General features: G+C 27.0%; 1 protein-coding gene across 1 annotated transcript; it reads right to left on the bottom strand.

Annotated features, from left to right (window-relative positions):
• Window positions 1-14,426: 14,426 nt before the first annotated feature.
• On the bottom strand, window positions 14,427-18,307 carry LOC107455479 (forkhead box protein D3-like). The gene has a single exon (XM_016073061.3). The coding sequence runs from the start codon at window positions 18,202-18,204 to the stop codon at window positions 17,062-17,064; it is 1,143 nt and encodes a 380-aa protein (XP_015928547.1). The 5' UTR covers window positions 18,205-18,307; the 3' UTR covers window positions 14,427-17,061.
• Between the last annotated feature and the right edge of the window lie 4,419 nt (window positions 18,308-22,726).

The raw sequence follows: 22,726 nt of genomic DNA, 5'->3' as shown, positions 1-22,726 counted from the left end.
ACGAAATATCAAATTCTACCTAAATTGGAAAAACCTTACTTTTAAAGTGGTTATGTTTTAGTAAATTTTTAAATAATTTTAACCAACCTATATTATTGAAATTTAGCCAAACCTCTCCTTAATGTATTTTTTTAAAAAAAAGTTAAAACAGTTAGGAGAGGAAGTTATAAATAAGACAAGCACTGAGCTAGATGCCACTTTTCCTACCTTCATTTTTTAAGCTAATGAAGTTTTTCTTTTACAAGTATAACTGTTATCATATTTTAATCACTCTTTTCAATGCTGTATAATAATAAAGACTAGAATTCAATATTATTCGCATATTTTATGTATTTTACTTGTAAGTAATCCGAATTCCGGTTAAATATTAGATAAGTGCGTGTTTATATTACAGAAGGATTTTTTTATTCAATTTACTAAGAAGAATACTTAGTAGACACGCGCTTTGCTATCGAAGGACGGTGATAAAACTGTAGATTGATTAGTTCCAAGAAATTAATGGAATGAATTATCATGCAGTAGTATCAAACAGGAGAAGATTATTACAGTTGCATGCCGGTGAATTTTGACACTTTGACATGAAAAATAAATAATGTGTTAGATCAAGACAGTTGCTACTTTGATAACTGATAATTATAATTTTATCACTTTAGGCTTGTAAGTACTTATCTTAGTGCAACAAGTTCTTACATTTAATGCATAAATAAATGCTTACTTCCACCTTTTTTTAAGAGTCAATTTTTTTCTTCTTTAAATCTTTTTTAAAAGGTTTTTCCTAGAAAATGAATGTAGAAATTGTCACATTTTAAAAGAGCGAAAAGTATTTGCTTTATTGACACCATTGAAAATTATTTATTATCCGAATTGTTAATACATTTCTATAGGCTTTTGCTTAAATTTCACGAATGCACCATTCAGTACCATTCAGCTATACCGATAATTTTTCAATTGAAAATTATTAAAAGAGGCTTTTTCTTCCTTTTTTTTCTGAAGTGAAAATTTTTTTTATTGTGTCAAGTCCAAAACCATTTTTAACTCTTTTAAGTTTTTAAGAGTTTCCCACGTTCAGACCCCGGATATAAAATAAAATAAGTTTGCGAAACACACTATTAAAAGAAACTATGACTCATTCATAAGATATAAAGTTTGGCTATTTTCCAAATAATCAAGGTATTGAAGGAATTCTAGGTATCTCTCGCACTTGTCATCAAGCTCTAGAGGAGATATTTCTATAATATAATTCTGAGATCCGTAATCTATATTCGTAAATGATGCCGTTTCGAATTTCGTTAGACTAAAGTGATTTACAACTTGAACGGATATATGTTTCAATTACGTCTTGCTTTAGCAGAGATAAAAATATTTGTAGAAACCTATCATTATGATGGAAGTTTTATTTTCTTCACGAACCTTTATTAAATTCAAGTAAGCATATTTTATTTTAATGCACAATTCAGCGATTAACAGAACATTTTATTATACTTCCTTTATCAATATACATTTTAATCAGCAAAATTTAAAGGTATTTGTCTCCATATAGCAATTTAAGAAAGCGCTAAAAAAATGCGTAGAAAACGTTCATCTTTTTATTTATTTTTTTCAAAAAGAAAATTTTTTGTATGAAATACGGATATAATTCATCTTCAACTTAATGGACAGAACATTTTATAATTTACCATTTCTAATTAGGAAATGCTTGCTAAATGTCATAATAATTCTATTCCATATTCTCTTTATATAATAATTTTTTAGAACAATTTTAAGCCAAAAAATTGCAAATAAATTTCAACCATTTATAAAGTGACAAGAAAATGATAATTCAAATGATTTCTATATAAGTCGATGTCATCATGGAAAATTTCATTTTTCGTCTTAAATATTTTGTTAAGTGTTCGACAATACATCTCCGTGGCAATTAATCATCACGGATGGCGGCGCGCGTGACGAAATCACGAAAAAGAAAGAAAAATGATTGAAAGAAAGAGTAATTGCGACAAACAACTCTGGAGAAGAGCCAACTACTACTGTGGATTCTTTAGTCATTCTTTCGGCTTCAATTTAGATTATTAGCGGTTTTAAGGAGCGTCCGTCAGCGTCCCTATCAAATGACGGCAGTCATACATATAATGACAAAAATCAGCGACTTGTGAAAGCAAAAATCCATTTTCATTTTAAAAAGAAATTAAAATGCTGTTATCACTGGCCGCCGTTAATATTACCGCTTAGTTTTGATTCAATCGGAGAAGAGTTGGTATAAAATTACATTTTGTTTTTCTATCGTTATTCTTGGAAATCTGACGGGGTTAACTCATTTTTTTTTATGATTACGTTTGTATTTTTATTCGGCTAGACAATCTATCACTAAGTTTTTAATGAAAAGATTTTTGCAGGTACTTAGATTATTCAGACGCTGCCGTCGTCACATTGTTTTCTTTTAATCAACCATTATTTGTTAGTTTCAAAATTTCCAATTAAAATTTTTGATTAAAACCATAGATTGCACAAAACTTGATGGATTAAACAGAACTAGTAAAATTATAACTTGATCAAATGACAGAAAGTAGAATATATAGGAAAAGCCTTATGTTTTTATTGATTTTTCTTAATTTACCACAAATTATATTTGTTGAGTTGCATATAGTCTTAAAACATAAAAATATTGGAATTAAATTGCATGGGGAATAAATATTGCTCCCAGAGACAAATAAAATTTTTCTTTTGATTGAAAGCCCATCCGAAGAAAAGTACAAAAGTCATATTGCCGATCTAAATATTTTTTATCACGAAAAGAAACTGAAATGGCCTTTTTTCCATTTTCTGGTAAATTGAGTTAATATGACCACCTTACTTTTTTCTAATTTTCAATTTTCATTCAGTCAATGAAGCATAGTTTTAATTGGCAGCTAGTGCATCTTATATTTACGTCATCATGAAGACACTGTAAAAAATCCCGGATCAATTTACTGTAAAATATTTTAATACCCTGGAGGCATCATCCGTAAAATCCGTTTTACCGTAAAATCCATTTTCATCGTAAAATTTTATACCGTAGTTTTTACAGTAATGTTTATTTAATATCAGTTATTTGGTAATTTTGTATTAAAATTACGGTGTATCAGATTCTATGTTCCGTAACATTTTATAGTATCTGATTTGGAATTTTTTACAGTGTACCTCTTATTTTTCAGTTATTCCTGAAAACCAAATTATGTGGATCATATTTCCCAGATTGCGGCTACCCCCTGTCGAAAAAAAAGTATGTTTATTCAGAGAAAGTATGCTTTTTTGTCTGATTTCGTAGGTAAAAATATCGTCTATACTAATAAATCAACATATTTAAGGTTACAAGGTTACCCTATCAAACCTTTAAGATTGAGTCCTAGAATTCCGATAATTATATCCCGAATTATGCAGTGTGGTCCGTTTTTTATTTTGCGCACTGCACGTATGACAGTATACCACAGTTATGCCAGCCTGTCAGATGCCGAACTTTGCGAGAAAATAACAGAAATATTTCATTTGTCTACGCGAGCTCCATGTCCACACACTTTATTTAATTTATACTGATTTAAAAACACATTAGAAACCAGTTCACAAAACTAAATAACATTGATCAGCGTAATGTTGCGTTACCATTTCTTGTAAATTTAAAATTTCATTTTACTGAGTAAATATATGTTAATAAAATGAAGATTTTTTTAATTCGTTAATTACTGGATTTAAAGACACCTATTCTTTATACTTATATTTACTTGCTGTTTCTATTTCAATATGCTCGAGTTACCAAATAAGACTAATATCCAAAGAATTTAATTGTTCTTTTTTAATTGTTTCTTATTCAATATACCTCGAATTATCTTTACACTGAAAAAGTGATGGGGAAAGTAGTAAATACTTTATAAACTCCTTTCGAGGACATTTGTATTTTCTAAAAAATATCGTGTTTCTTTTCAATAATTTTGATCCAATAATCCAACCGTTTGTTATTCTCGTTATTTTATCAGCAGACTCGTTTCTACAGACTATCAAGGGACAATATACGTTTCCCTTAAAAATAAATAGAATTGATTGGGTGATATGCATATTGTCCATCAAGTGTCTTTTCTATAATAGTATTATTTTTCCTAGAATAGTTTATTGAATATTTGAAAAATTATGCTTTCGGAAACTATCATGGTTTTTTCTTTGTGCATTAAAATTATATACATTTGTTCAATCCTTATCGATATAAAACAGCTGTATTAAAGTAACAGCTCATATTAAAAAGTAAAATTAATATGATACTAAAAAACGAATTACTGAAAAAAAACATTTTTATTCTGGTTTCCCTGTGTTAGAAGTTTGTAAATTATGAAAATTATTATATTAAAAAAATTAAAAAGCCATAATGCTACTTTTTTCTAATATTTGACTTCCTTTAAAAAAAATCTAAATAGTAGCTTTAGGATAATTTTGGTTGACCGAAAAAAATATCAATATTATTCTATTTAAAAGCAATTGACTGTTGTTTAAAGCAATTCTCGTTTAACTATGATTAAAAATATGATATAACTAAATTTTTTGAGTGATTAAATGAAGAATTCCACATGTTCTAATGTATACATTTAATAAGTATTATTAATTAACGAATGAAGAAAACTCGTAACAGAAAAAATGAGACAAAAATCACATTTATAAACAATACGTGGAGAAATAACTTTTAACGGAAAAACGGGTTGCTCTCGGAAGAATATCCTAACAAAACGGATTCTGTCTAACAATTTTGCCGTTAATTTTTTTTTAACATTTCCTCTAAGGAAAACGTCTTGTTGGAATCACAATCTAAACTGTTTGCAATTTTAATTTTAAACAATTAATTTAAATTTCATTCAATTTTAGTTTAATTTGAAAACAATTAATTCTTAATACATAATTGAAATTCTTATTAATTATATCTTCTATTCTTTATAAATATTTATTTAGCTGTTTAATATTAGCTGAAATAAAGCAACATTATTAGCAATCACCAATGAATTTGTGAGGTTCTACTTTTCCAATTTGCCATACATGAACGACCTTTTTTAAAATAATTAAGTATTTTTATGTTTCATTCTCTTCATTAAAATATTTTCCAACTTGCGATGATTGCTACACATTTCGAAATAAATCCAACTGGTCGTAACAACGAACAAAACATTCATGAACAAAACAAAACAACAAAACATTTACGACTACTGAAAATACCCTAAATATTTTAAAGATCTACGCTATCAGATGAAAAAACAGCTGGCCCCTTATCTTCTCTTCCTTAATTAATTAATTGGGGGAGAGATCAACTCGACTTATTTTCATGAACCAATCATTACAAAATGTTTAAACTTTTCAAGTATTTTTAAAACTATTTCAAATATTCCTAAAGCTAATACGGTAACTTTGAAAAAGTTTGGGTAACATTTAGAACCTTAAAATGAAATTTTAGGGAATAAATTTCATAAAAAGCATTTCAGCGGAAACAAATGAACCAATTTTCGAACAAAGAATATTTTCTAGCAAATGGAGTAGCGGTGGAGATGATAGAGCGCCCGCCTTCCAATGAGGTAACCCGCATGCGAATCCCAGGGATATCTGGTCGATATGAAATCTACTCCCCGACTCGCATCAACCAGAGCTCTAACGTAAAAATATCCTCAGTAATACACAAATCATGGATTTGACCGTCGAGATAGCCGTGAGAGGTTTTCATGTTTTCATCTCCATGTAAGCCACCTGTCTAGTTCCATTAAATACATCCAGACTAAATCAAGTTTGTCCCACCACTTGGATCCAGGAATTCCTTTGTCTTCTGGATTGGATTGAAGCCATTATCAGACCTCAGAGTTGAACGTTGATAGTTGTTAACTGTCAACAGTATAAATGGGTCTGTTGTTCAACCTCAATTATAAAGTAAAAACAAAACTTTAAATAGTGACTTAAGAAATATTGACGGTTATATAATTTTTTATAGGTTAGCATGAAATATGGAGAATCTGACCATCCTACACAATGTTGCTTTGAAAAACATCAACTTTACGAATCTTGATTAATCTAACATTAAAATTGAATAATTCCTTTAAACTCGTTGAAACTATGAAACACTTTTTCATTATCACCCCCCCCCAAGAAAAAAGCTATTTGTGACAAATTAATTTAAAACAAAATAGTGAAAAGAATTAGTGATAGGCTCCTTCCTTCACAGTGGAATTTGTAGAATCAGCCAGACAAGAAAAACAAACAAATCCATGAAATGCAAACATGTAGAGGCCAATTGAGATTATTGAAGTAGGAGGGTTATCAGAGATAACAAAGTCAAGTAATGTTTGTCTTAACAGTTGTTTTTAATCTAAGAGGTGGCTGAAACAACATAAATTGACTCCATATGTTCCTTAAAGAAGTGAATCATAGTAATAAAATTGAATTATCTGTCTTTATAATAAAATTGTCATTTATCTTTATTCTGGAGGGAATGTAAAAAGATAGTTTATTTATCACAACAGTTCAAATTGCTAACTTTGAATAGTTTTAAACCTAAGAAAACAAAAATATTTGTTTTACTACACGACGACATAGATTTTTTTTTTTTTTAAAAAAAGCCTAACTTGCATATCAAACATAGAAGTTGGCGAGCATGATGACAATGGAGTTAAAACACTATCTGATGGCCTGGGAAATTTCTTGAATCAGCTGTTAAATTAATGGCACATTTTTTGAATCAACATAAAATCAAATATTTTTACGAAATATCCTAATACTTATCTATCTCTTTATATGCGAATTTTTTATATAATTTTCTTGTGTCAGACACGAAAAAACTTAAAAATGAGAATTAAATTCGTGTCAAAAAAATTTCATTTTTTTAAGTAGTAAAAGATTCACTTTATTGATATTAAGCCGTTTTAGCTGTACGTTTTAATCTTATTAACTTTCTTCAGTCTTATTATCGTTACATGTATTCTTAAAATTCCTTATACGTTAAAAAATTCATACAAAATTCATTTATTTCAAGAATATGTATATTTTAGAACAATGAGTATTATCATATACTTTAAAAATTTTTAACCATTATAGGAAAACAATATGTATGAATATAAATACAAATTTATATTTATAATTAGTTTATCGAAAAGTATATTTTTAATACATTTGTTTTTCACTTTTAGCGTTGGATATGTTATCCAACGGATCCTTATAAATTTACATTTTTGTGACGAATATTGGATATTGGTAACAAAATATAATTCAAAAAAATAACAGAGTATTGGTAAAACACAGAATTGAAACTAGAAATTTTGCTGTGTTAAACACTCTTATTTCTAAATAGTGAAAAATATAGCACTCTATAAAACAAATTTTTATATATAAATTTTGCAAAAAATGACACAAAAACAATGTTCAAAAAATGTATTTACACACTAATTTTTATTGCATTTTGGATTAGTTTCTTGAGTAAAAACAGAAAGTATCTGAAAAACATCGTGTTTAGAAAACAATCATTTTACCAAGAAATGCAACGATCTGCGTGAAATAAACTATTAATAAACTCAAACTACGAATAACCAAAATAAAAATACAACCTCTCTAAAACAACGAGGAACTTTTCTGTACATTCTGTGAATACGGATATAAAATTATATACATTTCCGTATTGAACAGTTTGGATAAAATTGAAACACATTAATATTGTTGCTATGATAAATTGATATGAAGTATTATGATTGCAAATCTTTTTTAATCAAAATGAAATATCCTCATTTTAAAAAAAAATCTATTACTTGCTTGCAGCCTTTATAAGGTTTTGAGCTGAATCGTGTAATCAAGTTTACTGAAGTTCAACTTTCTTAAAGTTAAAACAATATGCACGTTTCTAACGTTACATATGCGACTATAATTATAAAATACCTCAATTAATAAGTTTAAATTAAAGTAAAATCAGCTTTGAACGATGTTAAGTAAAAGGTGAATGACTGATTATGTTTGGTCAAACAGCTAATGGCATTATTTTAGCATTATATTTTAAAAATGTGTTAAAAAAACTCTTTCATAAATGATATTTAATTTTTACTTTATGCCTAATATATTAGATGTTCACTGAGTTGAAATTAAAATCTATTAACATTTATTCTTCACTTAACGTTTAAGGAAATTATTTCTTTAATTTCTTTCTTCAAATTAGACTTGTCTTGAAAACAGCCTATGGGATAATGCAGATTTTTCCTGACAGTTAAGTTTAGTATTATTAAAACAGTTAAGTTTAATTCGATTAATTTCTTGAAATAGTTAAATAACTGTAATATAAAAGCAAAACATTTCTGCGAAATTATTTTTTTTGAAAATAAAAAATAGCACAATTGGCAACTTACAGAATTTTTAAAGACTGCCATTATTCAAAAGTGTAAAAGATTATTAACTTTATTACTAAAGTTGGACAGAAAAAATTTTGGAAGAATTCTTGTTGAAAAATATAAGAGGATTCAGTTTTGATGTTTCCCTGAAACATTTTTTAAATAAAGTAAAAAATTTAAGTGATGTTTTTTTCTTCTCCTTTTTTTTTTTTTTTTTTTTTTTTTTTTTTTTTTTGCCTATAATGTATGAAGAATCCAGTATACGCTAATCGATGTATAGAGAGAAATATTGACTATTTTTCCTTTTGATTCTTGCTAGAAATATTTTAAACAATTACACTTACAAAATTTAAATTAAAAAGTATTAAGTAAAAATACATTAATTACATAAATTTAAAAAATTTAAATAATATATACAATTGAATTTTACATTAAAATAACATAAATTGAAATGGTTTTGATGGTAAAATTAACATAATCTGCAGTACAATGCAATTTGTTTTTAAAGAAAGTCAAAACAGACAGATTATCTAAGTTAGATTATGCAATTAAGCTTAATAATCAAATAGCAGCAGAATGACTAATGCTATGCCGATTCAATAAAGAAAAAAGCAAGACTAAAAATTTTTAATTTAAAATATGAAAAAATAGAATTAATTCATTTCTAATTTTACAAAGACATAATCTCCCTGCGTGATCTACATTCAAATTAACAAATAAATGTGAAATATTAATTCGCGAACAAATTAACAATTTTAAACAAATTTAAAAAATTTAAAAAAAAACTACTTTAAACTAAAAACTACACAACGCATTCTCCCCAAAATGTATGAAACACCGTTCAAAAAGTGATAAAAAAAACACATAAAATATCTAATTAAAAAATTTATTGTCAAAAAAATCCGATATATGAGTAAAGAATCTTTAAGTTTCGATATTTCTTTTTTAAATCACAGAAAGTTAAAACAATTTTAGCATATATCAATAATATAACTACAAAATATATTTTGCTTAAAAATATAAATTTAATTTTTTAAATTTCATATTTAAAATCTTAGAACTCTCATATTAAAATAAGAATGTATTTAATAAAAATTTGCAAATAATGCTTACCATTTTTGATTCAGCTGGCCATCAAAATCACCAAAACTGACAAAGTTTCTGACAAAGATTAATACACCTCTTACTAAGGAAGCGTAAAATTTTCCTGTTCATCATCTCTTTTAAATGAAGTCTACAGTTAATATCCTTCCATAATTTGCATACAATGAGTAGGGGGATACTCACCCCGCCGTATCGATTGTATGAACTACCGTAATTTAAAGCTATATTCTCCCCTAATAAAACCTTGCCAATAAGCAAATAGCGAGGCAATAAAATAAAACCCTACAGGGAATATAATTGAAACGATTGCCTGTTATGATCCCATTAAAGGGATTGATTTTCAAAAGTATATTAAAGTGAACTGTCAAATAAAGTGTCACTCTTCAATGATGTCATTTTCGAATGTTTTCTTTTTCGATAAAAAAAAAAGTATAAGATGATAAAATTGATTTTTAATCATTTGTTCTGAAAATTTTGTTTTATATTTATTGCTTTCATAAATTTTACAACGAACGAAGTTAACGAAGAAAAATATATAATAATTTTGTATAATTTACAGTAAATATAGTAAATATAGTAGTATAATATAGTAAAATAGTAACCTAAATAATGTGACTTTCTAAGAATTCAATATGATTTTTAACGTTTCATTATTCTAGAAAATTTAAAATCCAATCGAACTATTATCAATTTTTTATATTTATGAAAAAAACATTAAATGGTTAGTAAGCGTTTTAAGATAAATAATATGACTTTCTATGAATTTTTGAATAACTTATTATCATATAAAATGTTTTAATAAATGTGATTAACAAAAGAGTTTTATTTAGTATTAAATCAATTTCTAAATAATTTGCTTATTTTTTTGCTGTTTGAAATGCCGTTTATTTATTTAGTTTTAGTTAAATTTAAATATCAATTTAAGATTAATTAAACGCTAAAGTATAATATTTGAATAAAAATAACCTTAAATGTATATTAGGACTGTAGATAATAATTATTAGACTTGCGTGCATACAGAGATATTATATAAATATCTCTTGCCAATTTTGCCTGTTCATCGACTTTGCAAAATTGTGAATTAGAGCTTTACTATATTTAATACGGTGTTTAATGCTATTTACAGAAATGAATAATTTTAAATAATATTTTGATGCATTTAAATTAATTTTTAAATCGAAGTTGAAACATTTATGAAATATTAGTGACTAATTTTAGATTTATAACTAATTGCAAATTTCAATTTTGAAATTTGTTTTCACACAGAGATGAGCATTAAGTGGTACTCGAGTAATTTAATGTTGTAAAATTAAGATTTTACTCCTTAATATCATTTATATGTATCATTTTAACATTTGTATACATCAGTGAAATTTTTAATACTTACTTGTAACAACTGGATAACCTGTTATATTGCTATAAACAAAAAGAAATTGTAAACTTACCATTTTTTTAAGGCGGAAATCATCCAGCGAGAATAAGATTTTATGTATTTCTTTGTCAAGAAAAAGTTATTTTGTAAAATTATTCATTGATAGGAAGAAAAAATTATTCCAAACAAAAAAAACTAACATGCATAATTCAAGTTTTAAAGTGACATTTATTACAATATTGCATGATCTAAAATGTACAATAAATTTACCAGTCTTAAAAACTTGTCGTATAATAGCAATACAAATAAATATTCGTAGAATATTCATTAAATAATTTCAAAATTCACATACCTTTGAAACTAAGCTGTCCTAAGACTATTTGAAATAATTTCAAAATAAACAAATATAATATACACATTTGTTAGCTATTTTGTAAATCTAAACTTCATTTTATACAATAAACAGGCAAACATAATAGAAGTCTCAAAGTAATTGAATTACATATTTAAAAGTCCAAAATATAATATTAATAAAATAGAAAATATTTTTGGACGTCATTGTATTTATAAACTAACAGCACTCAAGTTTCACATATATATTTACAACTTAAAAGTCCAAATAGAATATTTATTTAGTCTCAAAATTTATTCCATTTCGATCATAAAATAATAAGCAAAAAGAAAAATGTATTTCATTTAAGTATTAAGTTTATTTTCTCTTTATTGAAAAAGCAAGAAGAAAATGACTATTTAATTTCCATAATATATTACATAGTAAATTTGTTTTGTTTTAATCAAAAAATTATACCGAAGAGACGAAATAAATTTTTATTTAACTAGAAAATATTTAGTCTTAAATGTATTCAGTTTTAATTTTAAAAAAAAATTATGCAAAAATTGAAAGTCATTTAAATTACAATAAAGGGAAAAACAATGTGAGTAAAGTACATATAGTACATATAGTTCATATAGTACAGAAATGGACATACTATAGTTACGGTTCTCTAAACAAGAACATTCCTCTGTGACAAAACACGAAATGGTATCGGTGTTTAGACACTGAGGAAGGTTCTAGTTTAGAGAACTGAAACTATAGTATGTCTATTTATGTACTTTATTAGTGCTTCATTCGCGCTTTTCACTTAAGTGTACGTAGCACAAAGAATACATTAAACTTCCGGACATTTAATTTAATTAAAGTATCATAATCTTAAGTCCATTTCATTTATAATTAGCATAAATAAAAATTTATTTAAATTCAAAATAATTATTTAAACTGACGTATATTCTGTTTCAATCAAAAATTATGACTAATACTATATTATATTTTACATAATAGAATCTTAAAATTTTTTACCTTCAACACAAAAAATATAAGCAAGAAGTATATTTAATTTATTTAGCTTTTTATAGTAAATTTTACGAAAATTTTTAAATTTATTGAGTTTCAACTAATTTTTGAGTCATAAAATTTATATATATATATATATATATATATTATAAGAGCTTATAATTATTTGTGAATAGTGCTTAACAATGTTTAGCAGTCTATTATTTGTAAATGACGTTGAACAACAAAAATTGTTAAATGTTAGTCTTATTTTTAGGAATTGCGTTGTACATGCAAATTATAATTTTAATAAGAATGCCTGAATAAAATAAATTAGTAGATGGTAACAAAAAAGAAAGGGAAAAATCCAAGAAAGTTTGAAAATAAATAAAATATCTTTAATACAAGAAAAATCTTGCTTTAAAAGTAACGAAAGAACTGCAGGATATGTGAATGAAATAGTTAAAAGTTAATTTTTAAGCCTTATAGATTTACAGATTCCGGATTTTAAAAAAAACCTTTTTTCCCAAGTAAAACTAAAAACTATTAATTTCTAAGGCAGGAATTTCAGACATATGTTAACTACATTAACGTTTTCGAATTATACACATGTAATCAGTTATAGAAATTAAAGCACTATAATGTTATTTCAATAAACAAAGCGTTTTGTTCCAAAAATGATTAACAATAATACTAAGAGTAATTTCAATTTAAAATTCAAAGGTAACACATAAATATAAGTTTTTTTCATTAAAAAATTTTCAAACGCAAAATTCTTTAAAAAATTTAATTAAAAAGAAGTTAATTAAAAATTATTTTTCTCTACTGTTTATTTAAGGGGACTCATCATTACTGACATTGAAAAGAGACAGATTAGAAAATCAAGTAAAAGAACTCAAAAGTCTTTTTCCTTAAGAATTAATCATGGAATATGAGCAGAAATTATACAGGGTGTTCCATAAAAATCACCCTTAATATGTATTTTTAGAATCTTCATCAAAAATGAAAACAGCTAAGCATTTACATTGGCGAGTGTAAATTAATACTTAAAGGAGGAGAAACCAATAGAAGATTTCAGATCTAATAAACAACAAACAAGTTTAATTGGAGAATGAAACGTATTTTAATTCCTCTGTGTTTACTCCCACAATCAAACCTGAAGCATTGTTTATTTTCTTGCTTTCTGTATTTCAGAACGTTTTTTTTTTCATCTGTTAAATATTAAATTGCGACTCAGAATGTGCATTCAAACACTTTACTACACAACTCTCATAATTTTTTTCGTCTTTGATAAGGATTCTGAAAATATGTATTGCGAGTGGTTTCTGCAAAATACACTGTATAAATAACATTCAACTCAAAACTAGATTTAAAGTTATAAAAATTCTTTCCTTTTTAAAAAAAAACTTTTTTTTATTTTTCTTTCATTATTTCATAATCTAAAAGTATTACAATGATAAAAATAAATAGTATGAAGTAAAAAAAAAAAAAATTTAAATAATTGCGTTATTATTTTATCAGATAATTGTCCAGATAATACATTGCTATTTTACTTTACATTTTAAAATTTGAAGTTTAAAAGTGAATGAACTTTAAAAATTATTCTTAATTAAAAAATTTTCAAAATTATTCCTAATCAAAAATTTTTCAAGTTTCATTATAACTGTTTTTGTAAACATTTGAATTAAATGATTTTTACTCATAAAAAGACACTATTCTGAATCTATAAATATTAAAGTGGCTCATTTTAATTATGTAACAAAATGATTAATTTAAAAACACTGATATTTTTTACCATGTATTTGTCAGAAGTTTGATAGATAAAGAGAAACAAAAATTTCAAACGAATTTATTTCCTTTATATAGAAATTATTTCCTTTATATAGAAATAATCTGTGATATTTTTTAAGTAACTAACTTTTGTTCCTAAATATTTAATTTCTAAAACCAAATGAAAATAAAAGAAATCTGAAAAAAAAATGCTAGGCTATAATAATTATGTATCATTATCTTAACTTAATATGGCTTATATATTTTACTATATTTAAAGCAAAATACTTTCAAGTCTGATATAAATAAAAAAGAAAGACAATTGTCAAGAAGCAGAGAAAAAGAAGCTCCATACACCACATTAAATTTACTTAAAAGCAAATATGTCCATCAATTCTGTCAATCTATTTAATAATAATGCCTATACTATCATTGAATAATTTAAATAACTTATAATTCAAGGATTAACTTATAAGTTAAAAGTCAGTAAAAAAAAATACAAAACTAGTTATAATTTATTATTTTCGAATATAATACAATAAAACAAACGCTTGGCTATACAAATGGAGTAACTCAAAAGATTCCGATTACAAAGTCTCATAAACACTTAAAATTTATGATTAAAGCAAGTTGTAAGAAAGTAGTTAATTTAAAAATCATAAAAATAAACAACTTCTGAAAATTTATAAAGTTATTTACGATGGACATATGTATTTATAAAAATAATGACTAATAACGAATTGGGATTGACGAACTAACGGACAAATAATTATGGATTAACTTACATGTGCTTTCATAATGCACCCTTAAAAATCAAAATATCACTAATTTCTGGAGAGAAGACCGGCATTTCCTTCCGGAGTTTTGCCGGTGAATAACGAGAATTATTCCTGATTAAAAGATTGTTTTTTGTAGGCATAGTAGCAAAGATTTTTAAATATTTCAATTCTTGAAGTTATTTTAAAAATTAAATTTTCTTCAAATTTAGAAATAGTTATTTGAATGAATATTAAATTTTTCCCTAACATGAAAAGACAAGTAAATGATCGACTTTTGTACTACATGTTTTTTAACTTTTTTTCATATTTAAACCATCTCATAACAAAATAATGTTAGTAAAGCTCATGTTAGAGGTTAGAAATATTTTATAAAGTTTATTCTGAAGTCTAAAAGTACTTTTATGTTTAATACTAATTACTTTTACCTTTTCAATTTGACAATTAATGACTGAAAACAATGAAAAAAATTAATAATAAAGAACTTGAATATAAAAAGTTAATTCCTAACATCAAATTAAATTTACTTAGAAGTAAATATATATCAATTGAGAATTAATTAAATTAGAAACCTTGAAAACTAGAAACCTTGTCAGTAATTTAGAATGAACTGAGATTAAATATATTTTGGAAAATAATTTACCACTATTGAATAAATTCATTTATTGAATCGGCAATAGCTTGTAGCAAAGTAGCTATTCAAAATTCAGATACTATTGATTGAAAAGTATGAAAAAATATCTTTTTTGACTATTTTCTAAGTAATTAAGCAGTTTGAAACTTAAGTTTTTATCAGGTGAATAAAAATGTTTCATAAACTTCATAAATAACTATAGTGCACTATATATATATCAATGTTAATTTGAATATTATTATAAAATATAGTTATTTAATAAAATGCTGACTACACTGTTAAAAAACTCGGTTCAATGTTGAACCTTAATATCAAACCATAATAGGGCGTAAATTTGCTACAGCCTGAATAAGTTGTTAAATTGAACCAAGTTTCTAATTTATAATATCGAAACTTATGAAGCACGATAATATGTTTCAACTTATTAGAACTATATTATGATTCAACATGTTTTTCTAACAGTGTAAGTGATATTTTGAAAACGAATTCTCAAATTTAAAGAACATGCTAACAGTGAACATATTATACCATTGCGCACAAAGCTTTAAATAAATTTAAAAAATGATTAATAGCTTTCATGAATTCCAACCACTTTCTTATTTTAACTTTGCTAAAGTATTCATCTAAGATTTTCATCTAAAATTATCAGGCTGCATCGGAAATATCAGTTAAATATTTCTAGTACATCAATTAAATTATATTTTTTATCTGATGGCAAAAATTATAATTATTTGCTTATAATTAAAATTTACTTATTTAACTCAGTAAACTCATTACTCAGCACTTACTTTTAACTCAGTAAGCTTACTATATTAGTCAAAACTTATTTAATTCAATAAAATTCAAGATTATAAATATGAAATGAACTCTTAAAACTTACAATTTAAATGTTCTGTATAAGTAAATTACTTAATTAACCTTAGAAATAAAATACAAATTACAGTATAAAATATACATTTCGATGTTATGTCAACTTTTTTTAGTTTCTTTCAATAATATTATACAATTTAGCCCTTAGTATAAAACATCGTATGCGCGTATTTGGAATACTGCATAGTTAAAAATTGAATTTCAAAGTAAACAATCTATATAATTTAATAATTGTTAATTTTGAATGATTTATTTCAAAAAAGATAAGACACAACTTCGATTGAAAAACGATAAATCAATAAAACTCTTAATTTCTTTCAAAATCTAAATTAAGCTTGGATTATGGGCATCGCTATTGAATAAATAGCAGAAAAATACAAGCACAATGTGCTTTTCACTTAAACTAAAAACATTTTAGTAACAAAACATAATGATCTTAAATAAAGACATTTTTACCATTCAAAAGCATATTACTTTATATATCTGAAATTGAAAATGATGACTAGCTTTAAATTCCAAAAGAATTACCATAACTGAGTAATAACCTTTTCTAACTGGTATTTTTAGTTCTTTTACTGGAACTTATCAACCTTTGAAACAAAGATTGCAAATTGTGCCTGGTTTTATTCTTTCTCGAAGACTTTGGAAAGCTGAGACAATTGTTCGTCCAGCGAGATTATCACTTTAAATATTTCCAGTAAAAATAATGAGTGCAGTTATTTGGAACATAAATGAATTCCAGATTTAACGGATTCTTAAAAGTGACATCCATGAATGTATTTTCTAACAACAGAAATTATGTGCTTTTTCTATAAGTGACATCACTACAGTGATGGAAGAGTTTTGGGTCATCGTGACCATGTACCATTAGCTTCAAGAGATGTGAACGTCTGCAAGTACTGTCGATACTTTTCCAAGGGATGACAGCCATACGGTGTATCAAGGGGTGGCCCACGGGACAAAATCGGCATATTGGGGCGTAGCATCTCCGGCTTCACATCAGCCGTTTTGGCTTCCCCAATTATCCTTTCGATGGAGAAGCTCGGTTTGGGAGGATGCGCAACTTTGGTACACTGGGGTGAGGTGGTGGTGACATCGCCGGAGTTATCGAATATCGGAGCGGGTCCAGCGCACACACCCGCTAAAGAGTGCTGTATCGCCCCTAGGTTTATAGGGTGAAGGGTGACTCTTGCTAAGTCCTGGGGTGTCAAGAGTGGTACCGGGGGAGGCAATTGAGGCATGTAAGGATAGCCTAAAGCTACATGAGGATGACCAGCAAAGAGACCATGTCTATATGGATCCAGTGTAGCCGCCATGAAAGCAGATGCGTCTTTTATATAAGGGGATGCTCTTTTATAACGCTTTCGCCGTCTTAAAAAACTTCCGTTGTCGAACATCCCCTCAGCATTTGGATCAAGAGACCAGTAATTCCCTTTTCCTGGACATTCAGGTGTGCGAGGTATTTTTATAAAGCAATCATTCAATGATAAATTGTGGCGGATTGAATTTTGCCATGCAGGAAACTTAGCCTTGTAAAAGCTAAAGCGATTACGAATAAATTCGCAAATTCCACTTAGAGTCAGCTTTTTCTCTGGTGAATGCAAAATTGCCATCGTAATCAATGCAATGTAAGAATAAGGGGGTTTGACCAGATGTCCCTTTCCATCTTTTCCAGGATCATCTTTATTACTGTCCAAACGCTCAGATGCGGGATCTACAGAAGTATCTGTTGTGTCTGCTTCAGCAATTCCTCCAGAATCGAAATCACTGTCTTGTAAATCACTATCCGAATCAACGGACACTAAAGAATCCAGTTTTGGCTCGCGAGAAGAAACATTCATGAGAGGTGAACACACGATGTCCTGAGAAGAACAGTAACCTGGCCGCGGGACAAGAGCCCCGTGTGGGACACCATTCATTATAAAGCTTCCGTTGGTCAAAGAGATGGCCTCGCTTCTGGAGCCCTGCTCGGAAGCCATATGATAGCGCATTGGTTCAACGACACCGTCTTAAAAATACAACTCTTACACTAAATCGAAAATACACTTCGAGGCATGCAGGAAAATAGCTCAACACTGATCAGATCTAACCAAGGAAAACGGTGGCTTTCCCAACTCCATAGAACGCCACTTCATTCGCAAACACAGCAGCCAATCAATGGGAGAAAAAGTCAGTGGGACAATTTCGAGGGCGGTTCTAAAGTTCGTTGGCTCCTCCTTCTTATCATTACATATTCATGAGTGAAAATAACCATTCAGAAAAGCCAGATTCTACAGAAAGATGTCTTCACGATTGTTGCTTTCGATATTGAAGGAAAGTAAAAGCAGATTGTCTTCATTCATTACTTGATGAGATAGTACTTTTTATTTACACAGGTATGTCATACTTTGAATAAATTAGTTCTTACAATTTATTCCAGTTTGTTTTATAACAATATATACATTGAAAAAAAAAATTTAAGGTGGGGTGAATAATTACGTTTGCTATTAAAAGTATATTTTCGTAGTACAAAAAGTATACACTCAATCAAATTTCTTTAAAAAAACCTTCTGAAATATAATTTGTAATGAAACTGATATTTTTACTTGGACTGTTTGGTTACATTAAAAAGTAAACAACACGTGATCTATATCAGCACGTGTTTGTTTATACCAGGATATCCCTAAGCGTGAGTCACGAACCGAACTTGGGGGGGGGGGGGTTAAGTCCTTCAAGATGGGTCATCGATAGTTCTAGTTGGAAAAAAATTATTTTAAATTCAGCAGTTTTTTTTTTTTTTTTTTTTGGTAAACATGCAACAAACAGAGAAATGTAAATTTTGCTCATAAATCCCATTACAACAATTTTATTCCTTAATTGCATTATTATCCGATTTCTCCAACTTAATTTTGTTTAGTTTTCACGGAATTATTATTCTCGCGGTTCTATTATGTAGAATAGTCATTTGCAATGATTTGGTTGTTTTATTTAGGTTTTTCCTCTTTTCAGAAATCAAAACATTTTTTTCATCACACTTCCGGTAACGATTATTAACTCTTGAAAAATAATTTGAGTAATGGTTATTTAAATCTTTATTGCTGTATGGTAGAAGGTAAGAATGAATAATTACATCGAAAGATTTAGTTTATGAATATTCTAATATTTAATTATGTTATAATGAGCATTACTAAGTAAATTTCAATCTAGCTCCTGTCGCAAAGCCGAGGCAGTGATTGATTTAAAGTCGGTATTAAAAAAGGAAAGGGTTGGAGTCCCTGCTTTATACTGTAATCAAAGGGTATCTACTTAATGTTGTAAACCCAACTTTATACTGTAATCAATATACAGTCCGTGAGTAGAAAATGTATATTCATTTATTAAGTTAGCATATATTCTACCAATATTAATCCCAATACAAATATATGTAGAGTTTTACTTAGTATACATCGAATATACAACTTACTAAAAATATCAAATCTAATAGTTATCAAGAAATTGTTTCCATAGTCTTACCTCTAAACTAAAAGTAGGGGAGAGTGGGGTCAATTGCTAAACAGCGAGATAATTAAATAATGGCCTTTTGCGAAAGGTCCCCCTTGTCCTTGGTTGAAAAGAAATCTCAAATTTTTCCATATTGTGCTTTCTTTATTTCTTACTACACGGAGAAAAAAATTCTGGCAAAATTACCGTATTATATGGTAATGACGTTTCTGAAAGAATGAAAAATAGTTCTGATTAATAAAACAAAAATATAAGATAAACCAATCATTTGGTAATTTTTTCGCTCATATGATAACCGTTTGACGAAATTCGGGTTATAAAAAGTTTTTATTGCTGCACATGAGTAAGAAATGCAAAACTGAAAATTAAATTTAACCGAATAAATGGTTTCTATGCCAAGATATTATTATAAAAAGTTTTAAACATTTATCAAATTCACATCATAAAGCCTTATTTTATTGTTGATTTTACCATTGGCATTACCAAAGAGAAAAGTTATCAACCATAGAGCCAGAACCATTTTTTTTTCTCAGTGTGTTATTAAATTTAGAAAAGTAATATTTTTTTAACATTTTAAGGACTTAGTTCTAAATGTCATCTATGAACATCTATCTATCCATCTAAAATCTATCTATGAACATTGATAATATTTTTATTTTTCAAAAATGTTTTAAAACTTTAATTTGACTTACGTTTTAGTCATAAAAAGAGATAAATTCAAAAAATGATACCAATATTAAAAATACATTCCTTTTCATAATGCTTATGTGCATTTAAATTTTTAAGCTGAATACACTCATAAAAAAGTTTAAAATTTGACTAAATCATTTTATTTATATTTTCTACGTTATTTTTTTTCTTTCTTGATATCTGAGGGTTGTTAAGATTAATATTATAATTTTAACTTTAATATAAAGAAGTAAATCAAATCTTTAGTCCAGTTAACTTAAAAAGCAAAATTATATATAATAGATATATATATATAATGGTTATTATGAAATTACTTTTATGTTCACATATGACCCTCTGTAATGCTATTTCCAATTTCAAATTTTAAATAACGAAAAAGTGAGTTCATTCAAACCTTGTGAAAGTTATAAAGCTTTAGTTTCAATTGCTGAAATTTTTTTTTTTCAAAATATCAAAATGCAAGTAAATTATTGGAAGAGAACATCTCCATCGCGTCATACTAAGTTATCTTTTCATAATTTATTTTCATCTTGATATTTTAAAAATTTTCTTTTCAGAATTTGAAACTTCATGGCTTATTCTAGATTTCTCCGAACTATCTTTTTCTATGCTTCAAAATTTTAAATTAGTTATAAGTGGGGAATTTGTGAATAAAAATTTCTCCCCTGAACAGAATAAAATTTTGTACACAGATATTATGCGCTCATGGATGATGATAAAAACCATTACGCAGCTTTCGCGGTTACATTTACAGCGAAAAAATTTTGAAATTTCCATATGGCAACATCCACTTAACTAACTTAGCTAACTAACGAGGTAACTAACTTTTTCTTAAAACGAAACGTAATTCATACAGCAAAAAAACTAAAATGGAATTGGAACGATATTTTAAGTGCAAAAAATTACGACGCTAGACTTTTACCAAGTGTCTCCATTTTTGTGATCATTAAGGAGAAGAGAGTGTGACATAAAACTTAGAAAATTAGAAGGAAAGAATTTGCATGTTTCAAAAATTTTTGGCATGTTCATCTTCACATGTTCGACATGTCCATATTCTCTTCTCTGAATTTAAAAGTTTTTATCGCACTTTTTTCTCGTTAGTGGTCACAAAAACTGGTGACGCTTAGCAGAAGTTTATATGGATAATTTCGTTCGATTACATTTTAACTTCATAAATAATTTGATGAAAATATTTTAGCCATGTTTATAAATTTTTTTTTCAGACAGTAAATAATGGGAGAGAATCTCAATTAATACGAACAATTTTATGCTTGTATAAAATAATCAATTGTAAAATAGAATAGAAATTAATTTAATTAAAAATATCACAAAAATCAAACATATTGATGTTTTCTCTTCTTGCTTTAAAAAATATCTGTACTTCAATCGAAAAAAAAATATATCGTTGTTTTGAAGTAAATTAAACTCTAACGCATAAAAGCAAAAATGCATCGATTAGAGATAATTTTCAGCTTCGTGACACAAAATAGAGAATAAATTATCTTTGGGCCCACTTGGCAGGTAATTTAAAAAGTATGAAATAAAAACAAAGTAATGCGAAGCTTGCATAATTTGTACTAAACATTAAAGAAATAACATTTTTTTCTCCTGAAAAATGCAGATAAAGAGAATTAAGAATGGTTAAATCAAGAATAAATTTGTAATATCTAAAAATACTTCTTGCGGAAAATAAAAGATTTATAAGAAAAAAAAATTTCAAACAACAATCACTATTTTACTTTCACTCAGAAGATAATATCAAAACAGTGTTCAAAGTAATTTCAAAATAAAATATAATAATTTTATTAGTAAATGCAAAATTACAAAGAAATTAAAGTAGCCTTCTTTAATCACCGTACGAGAAGAAGAAAATTGATAATTTGAGACATCTTCAACTTTCATCACACAATCATACTTTGTATCCCACATTCCTCACTACTAAATTTAAAAAAATATCGTTTTTGTGTCTCCGTTGCTTACATATTAAATTACGACCTTTAATATGTGTGTGTGTTTTTCTACTTCATTTTTTACAAATATTCTAAAAATATGAATTAAGAGTGAAGATTGCTGCTCTTTTTCGTATTTTTGGAATTTTTCAAAAAAAGTATGAAGTCAACAACTATTTACATAAATTGTTACAAATTAAAATTTAACTGAGGACTAACAAAGGTATCTCAAACGTTAGCAAACCAACCAATGTCTTATTTCATTTTTTAATTCCGATCCAATTCCGAGTTAACAACAATCAATGTTGACTTCCAAAGCCTTGTAATTTTGAACTCAATCCAGAAAGCCAGGGAACTCTTGAATCAAGCATTGGGACAAACTAGCCTTCCGGAA

The sequence above is a fragment of the Parasteatoda tepidariorum genome, chromosome X1, assembly GCF_043381705.1.
Source record: "Parasteatoda tepidariorum isolate YZ-2023 chromosome X1, CAS_Ptep_4.0, whole genome shotgun sequence".
NCBI lineage: Eukaryota > Metazoa > Arthropoda > Arachnida > Araneae > Theridiidae > Parasteatoda > Parasteatoda tepidariorum.
The sequence above is the reverse complement of the archived record's forward strand: the minus strand, read 5'-3'. Positions and strand labels throughout refer to the sequence as shown.

What these genes read in the sequence shown, in the direction of transcription:
- LOC107455479 (XM_016073061.3), bottom strand. Translation starts at nt 18,204, where the DNA reads ATGCGCTATCATATGGCTTCCGAGCAGGGCTCCAGAAGCGAGGCCATC.